Raw genomic sequence first — 13,079 nt, 5'->3', positions numbered from 1 at the left:
AGTCTCCATATGTATGTATATGTGTGTATGGATAAGTGAATATTTTTGTATAAATTAGGCTGTGATTTTTTGTTTTAAACAGATTAGAATATTAGGTGGCAAATATATATAATTTCAACTTTGTCTTGTTTTAGATTTGAATCCTCTGCAGTAAAGTGGAGAGTTTATACAGTGATTTTTCAGTTATGTCAATCAAAAACTGCCCTGTTTCAAATTACCAGTATAATTTATTTTCAGTTTCTATGAATAAGTATGAAATGGGTTAAAAATATATTGAAGAATTGTATGAAAATGAGACAAATGTAAATTTTCCAGTTGTTTTTTGAATGCTTATTTTGAAGAAACAATTTAAGTTTTAATTTTTAAAAAGCAGACTGTTAAGTAATCTAAGAAAAACTAAAGAAAATTTGTTTTTTTTCTGTTTATTTGGTGTCATTTACAGTTATTTGTAAGTTAGGTCAAGCTAATCTAACATTTAATAGATTTTTCCACATTAGGCAATGTTCACAATAGGGTTTTATCTGTTTCTTAAATAGGTGAACACTGCTATGAATTTTAAATATAAATTTTAATAAAGTTTTGTAGAATTTTATGATGGATTTTTTCAATTTTATAGAACATCAAAAGGAGCAGTTGCGTTGTTTACAAGCACTCAGTTGGCTCACCAGTTCTGACCTTCTTGCTGCAATAATCAGTTCTATGGCTGAATTACAAGACGTCATTGGTAAAACAGGTATGGTTCCTTCTTTTATGTCCTTGCAAAATACATTTAAGAACAAATATCCAGAAATTCTTTATGTCACAAATTCTAATAAACCATATAGGGAGAAAATATATTTGTTTTTATCTTTATTTTATTCAGTCACAGAGATTGTTAACTCTGTACTTAATGATGTAAATTAATATAAATTTTGTCTCTATGGGGAAATGACATTTCTTGGTGAATGTGTCTACCTTTTTTTTTTCTATCTGTTTTTCATATGGAAAGCTCATCATTAGCTTTTTATTAAGTAATACTGGCAATGTTTGTTCATATGTTTTGGCCTTGTTTCACTTCTACTTCTGGCTGTAAATTTCATAAGCTTGAGTAATATGAGAGCCAGTAGAAAATTTTTCTCTCTTGTTTTGTGATATATTTTTTTACTTTTTTAGTTTATTTTAGATAGAATTAATTTGGATAGTCTGCTCCTTTCCACCTGGTGTGGAACCACCTATTATCAGCAATTTACGAAGATTTAAAGTGCAAGTTTTTTTTTATGATTCAGATTGCATGATATTTTGTCTGACAGGTTCAATGAAAACTGATTGGACTAATTATGGTCATTTCAGACACATTAATTGTTAAAATTGTATAATGGACTTGTTAAGATTTGTCTGTTTAATGAAATGTAAGCCTATATGTAATGATAATTTGGGATTTAGTTCTTAGACAATTCCACTGTGCAAATATAGATTATTGATTGTGATTTCACATATCTAAACCTAGACTTTTGTAGTAGGAAACTTAAAGATTATTTTTAAGTTGTGGCCATTGATGTTGGTAAGCAATGTGCATATTTAATGTATTGGCAGAACCTCAAGACACTGGGTTTGAAGTCTGAAATAAAAGTCTAAACTAAATGTATTTTAAGAATTTTGGTATTATAACTTCAAAGCAAAACTGAACATTCTTGAAAGAGCTTAGAAATAGTTTTTAGATTTGGTTTAAGAAACAGGTGATTTGAGTGCTTCCAAGATGGCCAAATAGGAACAGTTCCGGTCTGCAACTCCAGCGAGATTGATGCAGAAGACGGGTGATTTCTGCATTTCCAACTGAGGTACCTTGTTCATCTCATTGAGACTGGTTGGACAGTGGGTGCAGCCCACGGAGGGCAAGCTGAAGCAGGGCAGGGTGTCACCTCACCTGGGAAGCACAAGAGGTCAGGGGATTTTCCTTTGCTAGCCAAGGGAAGCTGTGAGAGACTGTACCGGGAGGAATGGTACACTTCCGCTCAAATACTCCACTTTTCCCACAGTCTTCACAACTGGCAGACCAGGAGATTCTCTCCAGTGCCTGGCTCGGCGGGTCCCATGCCCACAGAGCCCAGCAAGCTAAGATCCATTGGCTTGAAATCCTTGCTGCTAGCACAGCAGTCTGAGAATGACCTGGGATGCTAGAGTTTGGCGGGGGGAGGGTGTCTGCCATTGCCAAGGCTTGAGTAGGTGGTTTTATGCTCACAGTGTAAACCAAGTTGCCGGGAAGCTCAAACTGAGCGGAGCTCACCGCAGCTCAGCAAGGCTGACTGCCTCTCTAGATTCCAGCTCTGTGGACACGGCATATCTGATCAAAAGGCAGCAGCCTCAGTCAGGGACTTATAGATAAAACCCTCATCTTCCTGGGACAGAGCCCCTGGGGGAAGGGGCAGCTGTGGGCACAGCTTCTGCAGACTTAAACATCCATCTGCCTGACAGCTCTGAAGAGAGCAGTGGTTCTCCCAGCACGGCGTTCGAGCTCGAATAACGGGCAGACTGCCTCCTCAAGTGGGTCCCTGACCCTCGTGTAGCCTGACTGGGAGACACCTCCCAGTAGGGGCCAACAGACACCTCTTACAGGAGAGCTCTGGCTGGCATCTGGCAGGTGCTCCTCTGGGACGAAGCTTCCAGAGGAAGGATCAGGCAGCAATACTTGCTATTTTGCAGCCTCTGCTGGTGATACCCAGGCACACAGGGTCTGGACTGGACATCCAGCAAACTCCAACAGATCTGCAGCTGAGGGGCCTGTTAGAAGGAAAACTAACAAACAGAAAGGAATAGCATCAACATCAACAAAAAGGACATCCACACCAAAACCTCATCTGTAAGTCACCAACATCAAAGACCAAAGGTAGATAAAACCACAAAACGGGGAGAAACCAGAGCAGAAAGCCTGAAAATTCCAAAAACCAGAACACCTCTTCTCCTCCGAAAGATCACAACTCCTCACCAGCAAGGGAACAAAATTGGATGGAGAATGACTTTGACGAGCTGACAGAAGTAGGCTTCAGAAGATGAGTAATAACAAACTTCTCCAAGCTAAAGGAGCGTGTTCTAACCCATTGCAAGGAAGCTAAAAACCTTGAAAAAAGGTTAGACGAGTGGCTAACTAGAATAACTAATGTAGAGAAGAACATAAATGACCTGATGCAGCTGAAAAACACAGCACAAGAAATTCACGAAGCATACACAAGCTTCAGTAGCCAATTTGATCAAGCGGAAGAAAGTATATCCGTGATTGAAGATCAAACTAATGAAATAAAATGAGAAGACAAGATTAGAGAAAAAAGAGTAAAAAAAATGAACAAAGCCTCCAAGAAATATGGGACTATGTGAAAAGACCAAATCTACGTTTGATTGGTGTACCTGAAAGTGACGAGGAGAATGGAACCAAGTTAGAAAACACTTTCAGGATATTATCAAGGAGAACTTCCCCAACACAGGCCAACATTCAAATTCAGGAAGTACAGAGAACACCACAAAGATATTCCTCGAGAAGAGCAACCCCAAGACACATAATCGACAGATTCACCAAAGTTGAAATGAAGGAAAAAATGTTAAGGGCAGCCAGAGAGAAAGGTCGGGTTACCCACAAATGGAATCCCATCAGACTAACAGCGGATCTCTTGGCAGAAACCCTACAGCCAGAAGAGAGTGGGGGCCAATATTCAACATTCTTAAAGAAAAGAATTTTCAACTCAGCATTTCATATCCAGCCAAACTAAGCTTCATAAGTGAAGGAGAAATAAAATCTTTTACAGACAAGCAAATGCTGAGAGATTTTGTCACCACCAGGCCTGCCTTACAAGAGCTCCTGAAGGAAGCACTAAACATGGAAAGGAACAACTGGTACCAGCCACTGCAAAAACATGCCAAATTGTAAAGATGCTATGAAGAAACTGCATCAAATAATGGGCAAAATAACCAGCTAGCATCATAATGACAGGATCAAATTCACATATAACAATATTAACCTTAAATGTAAATGGGCTAAATGCTCCAGTTAAAAGACTCAGACTGGTAAACTGGATAAAGAGTCAACACCCATTGGTGTGCTGTATTCAGGAGAACCGTCTCACATGCAAAGACACACATAGGCTCAAAATAAAGGAATGGAGGAAGATCTACCAAGAAAATGGAAAGCAAAAAAAGGCAGGGGTTGCTATTCTAGTCTCTGATACAACAGACTTTAAACCAACAAAGATCGAAAGAGTCAAAGAAGGCCATTACATAATGGTAAAGGGATCAATTCAACAAGAAGAGCTAACTATCCTAAATATATATGCACCCAATACAGGAGCACCCAGATTGATAAAGCAAGTTCTTAGAGACCTACAAAGAGACTTAGACTCCCACACAATAATAATGGGAGACTTTAACACTCCACTGTCAATATTAGACAGATCAACGAGACAGAAAATTAACAGGGATAGCCAGGACTTGAACTGAGCTCTGGACCAAGCGGACCTAATAGACATCTACAGAACTCTCCACCCCAAATCAAAGGAATATACATTCTTCTCAGCACCACATTGCACTTATTCTAAAATTGACCACATAATTGGAAGTAAAACACTCCTCAGCAAATGTAAAAGAACAGAAATCACAACAAACTGTCTCTTAGACCACAGTGCAATCAAATTAGAACTCAGCATTAAGAAATTCACTCAAAACCGCTCAACTACATGGAAACTGAACAACCTGCTCCTGAATGACTACTGGGTAAATAACAAAATGAAGGCAGAAATAAAGATGTTCTTTGAAACCAATGAGAACAAAGACACAACATACCAGAATCTCTGGGACACATTTAAAGCAGTGTGTAGAGGGGAATTTATAGTACTAAATGCCCACAAGAGAAAGCAGGAAAGATCAAAATCAACACCCTAACATCACAATTAAAAGAACTAGAGAAGCAAGAGCACACAGATTCAAAAGCTAGCAGAAGACAAGAAATAACTATGATCAGAGCAGAACTGAAGGAGATAGAGATACAAAAAACCCTTCAAAAAAAATCAGTGAATCCAGGAGCTGTTTTTTTTGAAAAGATCAACAAAATAGACCGCTAACAAGACTAATAAAGAAGAAAAGAGAGAAGAATCAAATAGGCGCAATAAAAAATGATAAAGGGGATATCACTACTGATCCCATACAAATACAAACTACCATCAGAGAATGCTATAAACAACTCTACGCAAATAAACTAGAAAATCTAGAAGAAATGGATAAATTCCTCGACACATACACCCTCCCAAGACTAAACCAGGAAGAAGTCGAATCTCTGAATAGACCAATAACAGGTTCTGAAATTGAGGCAATAATTAATAGCCTACTCACCAAAAAAAGCCCAGGACCAGATGGATTCACAGCCGAATTCTACCAGAGGTACAAAGAGGAGCTGGTACCATTCCTTCTGAAACTATCCCAATCAATAGAAAAAGAGAGAATCCTACCTAACTCCTTTTATGAGGCCAGCATCATCCTGATACCAAAGCCTGGCAGAAATGCAACAAAAAAAAAGAGAATTTTAGGCTAATATCCCTGATGAACATTGATGCGAAAATCCTCAATAAAATACTGGCAAACCGAATCCAGCAGCACATCAAAAAGCTTATCCACCACGATCACATCGGCTTCATCCCTGGGATGCAAGGCTGGTTCAACATATGCAAATTGATAAACATAATCCGTCACAGAAACAGAACCAACGACAAAAACCACATGATGATCTCAATGGATGCAGAAAAGGCCTTCGACAAAATTCAACAGCCCTTCATGCTAAAAACTCTCAATAAACTAGGTATTGATGGAACGTATCTCATAATAATAAGAGCTATTTATGACAAACCCACAGCCAATATCATACCGAATAGGCAAAAGCTGGAAGCATTCCCTTTGAAAACCAGCACAAGACAAGGATGCCCTATCTCACCACTCCTATTCAACACAGTATTGGAAGTTCTGGCCAGGAAAATCAGGCAAGAGAAAGAAAGGGTATTCAGTTAGGAGAAGAGGAAGTCAAATGGTCTCTGTTGGCAGGTGAGATGATTGTATATTTAGAAAACCCCATCGTCTCAGCCCAAAATCTCCTTAAGCTGATAAGCAACTTCAGCAAAGTCTCAGGATACAAAATCAATGTGCAAAAATCACAAGCATTCCTATACACCAATAACAGTCCAACAGAGAGCCAAATCATGAGTGATCTCCCATGCACTTCCAGTTGCTACAAAGAGAATAAAATACCTAGGAATCCAACTTACAAGGGATGTGAAGGACCTCTTCAAGGAGAACTACAAACCACTGCTCAATGAAATAAAAGAGGACACAAATGGCAGAACATTCCATGCTCATGGGTAGGAAGAATCAATATCGTGAAAATGGCCATACTGCCCAAAATAATTTATAGATTCAGTGCTATCCTCATCAAGCTGCCACTGACTTTCTTCACAGAATTTGAAAAAACTACTTTAAATTTCATATGGAACCAAGAAGAGCCCACATAGCCAAGGCAATCCTAAGCAAAAAGAACAAAGCTGGAGGCATCAGGCTGCCTAACTTCAAAACAGTAATCAAAACAGCATCGTACTGGTACCAAAACATATATAGACCAATGCAACAGAACAGAGGCCTCAGAAATAACACCACACATCTACAACCATCTGGTCTTTGACAAGCCTGACAAAAACAAGCAATGGGGAAAGCATTCCCTATTTAATGAATGGTGCTGGGACAACTGGCTAGTCATATGTATAAGGCTGAAACTGGATCCCTTCCTTACACCTTATACAAAAATTAACTCAAGATGGACTAAAGACTTAAATGTAAGACCTAAAACCATAAAAACCCTATAAGAAAACCTGGGCAATACCATTCAGGACATTGGCATGGGCAAAGACTTCATGACTATAACACCAAAAGCAATGGCAACAAAAGCTAAAATAGACAAATGGAATCTAATTAAACTGAGGAGCTTCTGCACAGCAGAAGAAACTATCTTGAGAGTGAACAGGCAACCTACTGAATGGGAGAAAATTATTACAATCTATCCATCTGACAAAGGGCTAATATCCAGAATCTACAAAGAACTTAAACAAATTTACAGGAAACAAACAACCCCATCAAAAAGTGAGCAAAGGATATGAACAGGCACTTCTCAGAAGAAGACATTTATGCAACCAACAAACATGAAAAAATGCTCATCGTTACTGGTCATCAGAGAAATGCAAATCAAAACCACAATGAGTTATCATCTCACACCAGTTAGAATGGCGATCATGAAAATGTCAGGAAACAACAGATGCCGGAGAGGATGTGGAGAAATAGGAACGCTGTTACAGTTTTGGTGGGAGTGTAAATTAGTTCAACCATTGTAGAAGACAGTGTGGCAATTCCTCAAGGATCTAGAACTAGAAATACCATTTGACCCAAGCAATTCCACTTAACTGGTATATACCCAAAGGATTGTAAATCATGCTACTATAAAGACACATGCACACATATGTTTATTGTGGCACTATTCACAATAGCAAACACTTGGAACCAACCCTAATGTCCATCAATAATAGACTGGATAAAGAAAATGTGGCATATATACACCATGGAATACTATGCAGCCACAAAAAGGGATGAGTTCATGTCCTTTGCAGGGTCATGGATGAAGCTGGAAACCATCATTCTCAGCAAACTATCACAAGGACAGAAAACCAAACAGCGCATGTTCTCAGTCATAAGTGGGAGTTGAACAGTGAGAACACACGGACACAGGGAGGAGAACATCACCCACCAGGGCTTGTTGGGGGTGTGGGCTGGGAGAGGGATAGCATTAGGAGAAATACCTAATGTAAATGATGAATTGATGGGTGCAGCAAACCAACATGGCACATGTATACCTATATAACAAACCTGCACATTGTGCACATGTACCCCAGAACTTAAAGTATATATATAAAAAAAGAAACAGGTGATTTATGTTACTAATATTCTTGGTAAGTATGACGCTTAAAAGTAGATTGGTTTCTTAAGCTATCTTCTTGTTTATGTTATTAATTTATTTAATGTATTTTTTCTTGTTACTGTGTTACGTATATATTCTAGGAGATAAAATAAAAATGTGTGAATTGGTCTGACGCTAATATGCACAGTTGTTAGAGAACAAGAATGACAACTCATGAGCGACTTCAAGCAGAATGTAATTAAGGATGAGATGAAGAGATACAGGCTTTTAATGCTACAAGAATCTACAGAAGGTGCTGCTCAGTGTGGGCTTATGAGTATAGGGAAGACTTCAGGGAGGAACTTGTGGTTTAGCTAGGCTTAGAATGATGGCAAGTTAGAGAGGAGAGATGGCATTCAGATGAAGGGCATGGTTAAGCAGAGATGCAGATGTGGGAATAAACATAGAATGGAAGGAACAGACATTAAAAGGATGAGAATGAAAATCCATGCCTAGCAGACCTGGCTTATAGATAGTGATTAATAAAGGATATTTTCCTTTATTCATGTTGGAAGAAAGATGTATCATTGGCATGGGGTCAAATTACAGAGGTTTTATAAAACTAGGCAGTAATTTCCTCTGAGCACATTCCAAAAGTGGCCCCTTACAACACTTTCAATGTTAAAATATTGACACAATATTTAAGACCCTGATAAAGATATACATAGGTAAGATTTATCAAGTAGAAGATGGTGTCTTTACATGCTTGCCTAAGTCTAGGAGCAGAGGTGCCTTTGATATTAGATCTGGCTGCGCCTCTAACAGCTAGAGGAAATAGCAAGTTCAGGAAAACTTTTTTTAGGGTAAGTTTTAAGTGTTTGTTGGCTAAGAAACACGACTTTGAGAAGAGTAAGTGATTGTTAATTAAAGCGAGAGAATTATTGATGTATCACAGTCATGAGGAATATTGGAAGGAATATGGTCCATACAGGTAGATAATGGAATATTATTGGACTAACACAAAATTATCAGTGTCGACCCTCTCTGGATATAACTTGACCATCTGAGCTTTTAGAATAATTTCTTCAAACATGATGAGGGGTTTGTTTATATAATATTTTTCCAGGGTCATGTGTTTTCATTTTAAGTTATATTTTTGTAGTAGAAATTTCAGGTATTTTGGCAGAAAGGATGGGAACATATTTTCAGAAAGTTAAAGCGTATGAGTAGTTATGAAGAGATAATAATGAGAGTAATAAATATAAAACCGTAAGAGCTTATATAGTCATGTGGAGTTTCCAATTTAGCATATGAATAACCTAAACAGGTAAACATTATTGTATGGTATAGAGAGCATTAGCTTTAAACAAAGCAGATTTGATTTTGTATCCAAATGTAGTTGTCAGTTATCTAGTTATCAGTTGTGTGAAACTGGACACGTTATTTAACTTTACTGGGTCTCAGATTCTTTGCCTGTAAATGAAGATATTATCTTCCTCCTGGCTGTTACGAGGATTTAGTGAGATAATACTTGTTGAGCATTCTGTATAATACCTGGCATTTGGTGGGTGGTAAAAAAATAGTTGTCACCTTATTACTCATCTCACTGTGAATGTAGAGCATAACATAAATGAGCACGCATGCGCATACACACACACACACCCCTTTATACATTTTCAGGCTACTAATTATTAATCTTCTATCCTAAAATTGCTAAGCTGCTCTACAGGGGAGGCAATACTTTAGGGTTAAGCAGGAATTCTGCCTGACTTTGAATACTGGTTCTGACACTAGCTATGTGACCTTGGGCAAGTTATTTAAATCCTGTGTGCATCAATTTGTTTATATATAAAATGGGGAAAGTAGTTTTACCTATCTCATAGAGTTATTTAGAAGACTAAATGAATACATTTTTAAAGGGCTTAGCAGAGTCTTTGATTACTGGTTTGCTTACTTTGCTTAGTTCATATATTGGTCGTTATTAATATTTATTGCATTAACAGAATAATAAATTTTATAAAAAATAAGGTCAAATGAAAATACATTGGTTTATCTTAGAATTTCAAGGTAATTTAAATATTATATGTAGCTATAAATTTTAAAAAGATGGTTCTGTTATAAATTAGTATATAAAGATCAAGAAGTTTATTCTCTGAATAGAATGACATTGTATGTTTGAAAGAGGTTTGCCTTCTTTGTAATTATTGGATGACCCTACTTAAAATACCTTAATCAAATAGGAATTTTTCCTCCCAAATAATAGGAAGTCTAGAGGTAAATAGAAATCTAGACTGGTTCTTTCTTCTCTGCTATCCTTAACATGTTCATGATTGTGCCTCTTAGTTTTAAGCTGGCTACTCTACTTTCAGGCATCAGGATTGTGTTTTTGCAAGAAGAAAAAGGGAAGGGCAAAATGTGAAGGCATTCATACATTATTGGTAGGAATGAAAAGGATACAGATGCTTTGGAAAAGAGTCTGGAAGTTCCTTAAAAAGTTAAGCATAGAGTTATATGAGCCAGCAATTCACTCCTAGGAATGTATCCAAGAGAAAGAGAAAGGAAAACATACATTCATACAAACACAAACCAATTCAAGTGTTTGTGAATTGGATACATTTACAAATGTTCATAGCATCAGTACGTGTGAGTCAAAAAGTGAAAAGAAAACCCAGATGTCTATCAACTGATAAATGGATAGATATCTAAATGATGAAATATTATTAGTTCATAAAAAGGAATAAAGTACTGCTACATGCTATAACATGAATGATCCCTGAAGACATTATGCAAAGTGAAAGAGGATGGTGACAGAAGATCACATATTGCATGATTCCATTTATTTGAAATGTCCAGAGTAGACACATCTAGAGATAGGAAGTAGATTAGTGGTTGCCCAAGGCTGGAGTGAGGGTTAAGGGAGTATGGGAAGTGACTGCTAATGGATATAGAGTTTCTTTTGGGGTTGATAAAAATGTTTTAAAATTGGTTCTGGTTATAGTTGCATAATTCTGTGAGTATACTAAAAAACATTGATTTGTATACTTTAAATGGGCAAACTGTATGATGTTTAATTGTGTCTCAAGAAAGCTCTTACAGATGTGAAGGGATGTGGCTGCTGAATATATTCCTTTATGTCAGGAAGGCAAAAGCTTTCCCATAAGCTTACCCAGAAGTCTTCTCTTCTTGTTTCATTGACCTGAACCTGAATCACATGGTTATTCCTGGCTGGCTAGCTAGAAGGTGGCAACAGAGAAGGGATATTTTGTACATGGATCCACTAATCAACAAACTCAACATAGAGAGGATTTACTTTCTAAAAAGCAAATATCACTTATTACCTCCACATCTACTGCCCCACCTTACCATTACAAAGGAAAACTGGTCAATTCAGAAAACTTGAAAAAAATAAATTAGAAAAGAATAAAAATAACAGAAACAAAAAATATTTTTCTATCAGCTCACACAAGAATGGTTACTGTTATTTTTTCTTTTTTAATAATTTCAACTTTTATTTTAGATCAGGGAATAATACATGTGCAAATTTGTTACGTGGGTATATTGTGTGATGCTGAGGTTTGGGATACGAATGATTCTGTCACCCAGGTAGTGAGCATAGTACCCAATAGGTAGTTTTTCATCCCTTTCCCACCTCTTTCACGCCCTGCTCTAGTAGTCCCCAGTGTCTGTTCCCATCTTTTTGTCCATGTATACCCAATGCTTAGCTCCCACTTATAAGTAAAAACATGCAGTATTTGCTTTTCTGTTCCTGTGTTAATTTGCTTAGGATAATGGCTAATAATGGTTTGGCTCTATGTCCCCACCCAAATCTCATCCCGAACTGTACTCCCATAATTCCGGCGTGTTGTGGGAGAGACCTGGTGGGAGATAATTTAATCATGGGGGTGGTTTCCCACATACTGTTCTCATGGCAGTGAATAGGTCTTACAAGATCTGATGGTTTGATAAGGGGAAACCCATTCTGCTTCATTCTCCCTCTCTTTCTTTCTGCCACCATGTGAGACGTGCCTTTCACCTTCCACTGTAATTGTAAGGCCTCCTCAGCCATGTGGAACTATAAATCCAATAAACCTCTTTGTTTTGTAAATCGCTCAGTCTCGGGTATGTCTTTATCAGCAGTGTGAAAATGAACTAATACAGTAAATTGGTACCAGTAGAGTGGGGCGTTGCTGAAAAGATACCTGAAAATGTGGAAAGATACCTGAAAATGTTTAAGCGACTTTGGAACTGGGTAACAGGCAGGGGTTGAAACAGTTTGGAGGGCTCAGAAGAAGACACGAAAATGTGGGAAAATTTGGAACTTCTTAGAGACTTACTGAATGGCTTTGCCCAAAAGTCTGATAGATATATGGACAATAAGGTCCAGGCTGAGGTGGTCTCAGATGGAGATGAGGAACTTGTAGGGTATTGGAGCAGAGGTGACTCTTGTTATGTTTTAGCAAATAGACTGGCGGCGTTTTGCCCCTGCCCTAGAGATTTGTGGAACTTTGAACTTGAGGGAGATGATTTAAGGTATCTGGTGGAAGAAATTTCTAAGCAGCAAAAGAGGTGACTTGGGTACTGTTAAAGGCATTTAGTTTTATAAGAGAAGCAGAGTATAAAAGTTCAGAGAATGTGCAGCCTGACAGTGTGATAGACAGAAAAACCAATTTTCTGAGGAGAAATTCAAGTGGGCTGCAGAAATTTGCATAAGTAACGATTAGCTGAATCCCCAAGACAATGGGGAAATGTCTCCAGGTCATGTCAGAGGTCTTCATGGAAGCCCTTCCCATCACAGGCTCGGAGTCTTAGGAGAAAATGGTTTCATTGTCCAGTCCCAGGGTCCCCCGTGCTGTAGTCAGCCTAGGGGCTTGATGCCCTGCATCCCAGCTGCTCCAGCTGTGGGGCTGAAAGGGGCCAACGTAGAGCTTGGTCCATGGCTTCAGAGGTGCAAGCCCCAAGCCTTGGCAACTTCCACGTGGTGTTGAGCCTACGAGTGGACAGAAGTCAAGAATTAGGGTTTGGGAACCTCTGCCTAGATTTCAGAAGATGTATGGAAATGCCAGGATGCCCAGGCAGAAGTTTGCTCCAGGGGTGGGGCTCTTATAGAGAACCTCTGCTAGGGTAGTGTGGAAGG

The 13,079-nt window shown here is 38.3% G+C and overlaps 1 protein-coding gene across 18 annotated transcripts in view; it reads left to right on the top strand.

The window, feature by feature from the left end:
* The window catches only part of CCDC171 (coiled-coil domain containing 171), a 467,560-nt gene that overhangs the window by 216,848 nt on the left and 237,633 nt on the right, over positions 1 to 13,079 (top strand). For all 18 annotated transcript variants that reach the window (XM_054519835.2, XM_054519832.2, XM_054519828.2 and 15 more), the window contains one exon: positions 617 to 733. In XM_054519835.2, coding sequence (XP_054375810.2) covers positions 617 to 733 — 117 coding nt within the window. The remainder of the gene's footprint in view (positions 1 to 616; positions 734 to 13,079) is intronic.

Source organism: Pongo abelii, chromosome 13 (assembly GCF_028885655.2).
Source record: "Pongo abelii isolate AG06213 chromosome 13, NHGRI_mPonAbe1-v2.0_pri, whole genome shotgun sequence".
NCBI lineage: Eukaryota > Metazoa > Chordata > Mammalia > Primates > Hominidae > Pongo > Pongo abelii.
Note: the sequence above shows the minus strand (reverse complement) of the source record. Positions and strands in the feature narration are given on the sequence as shown.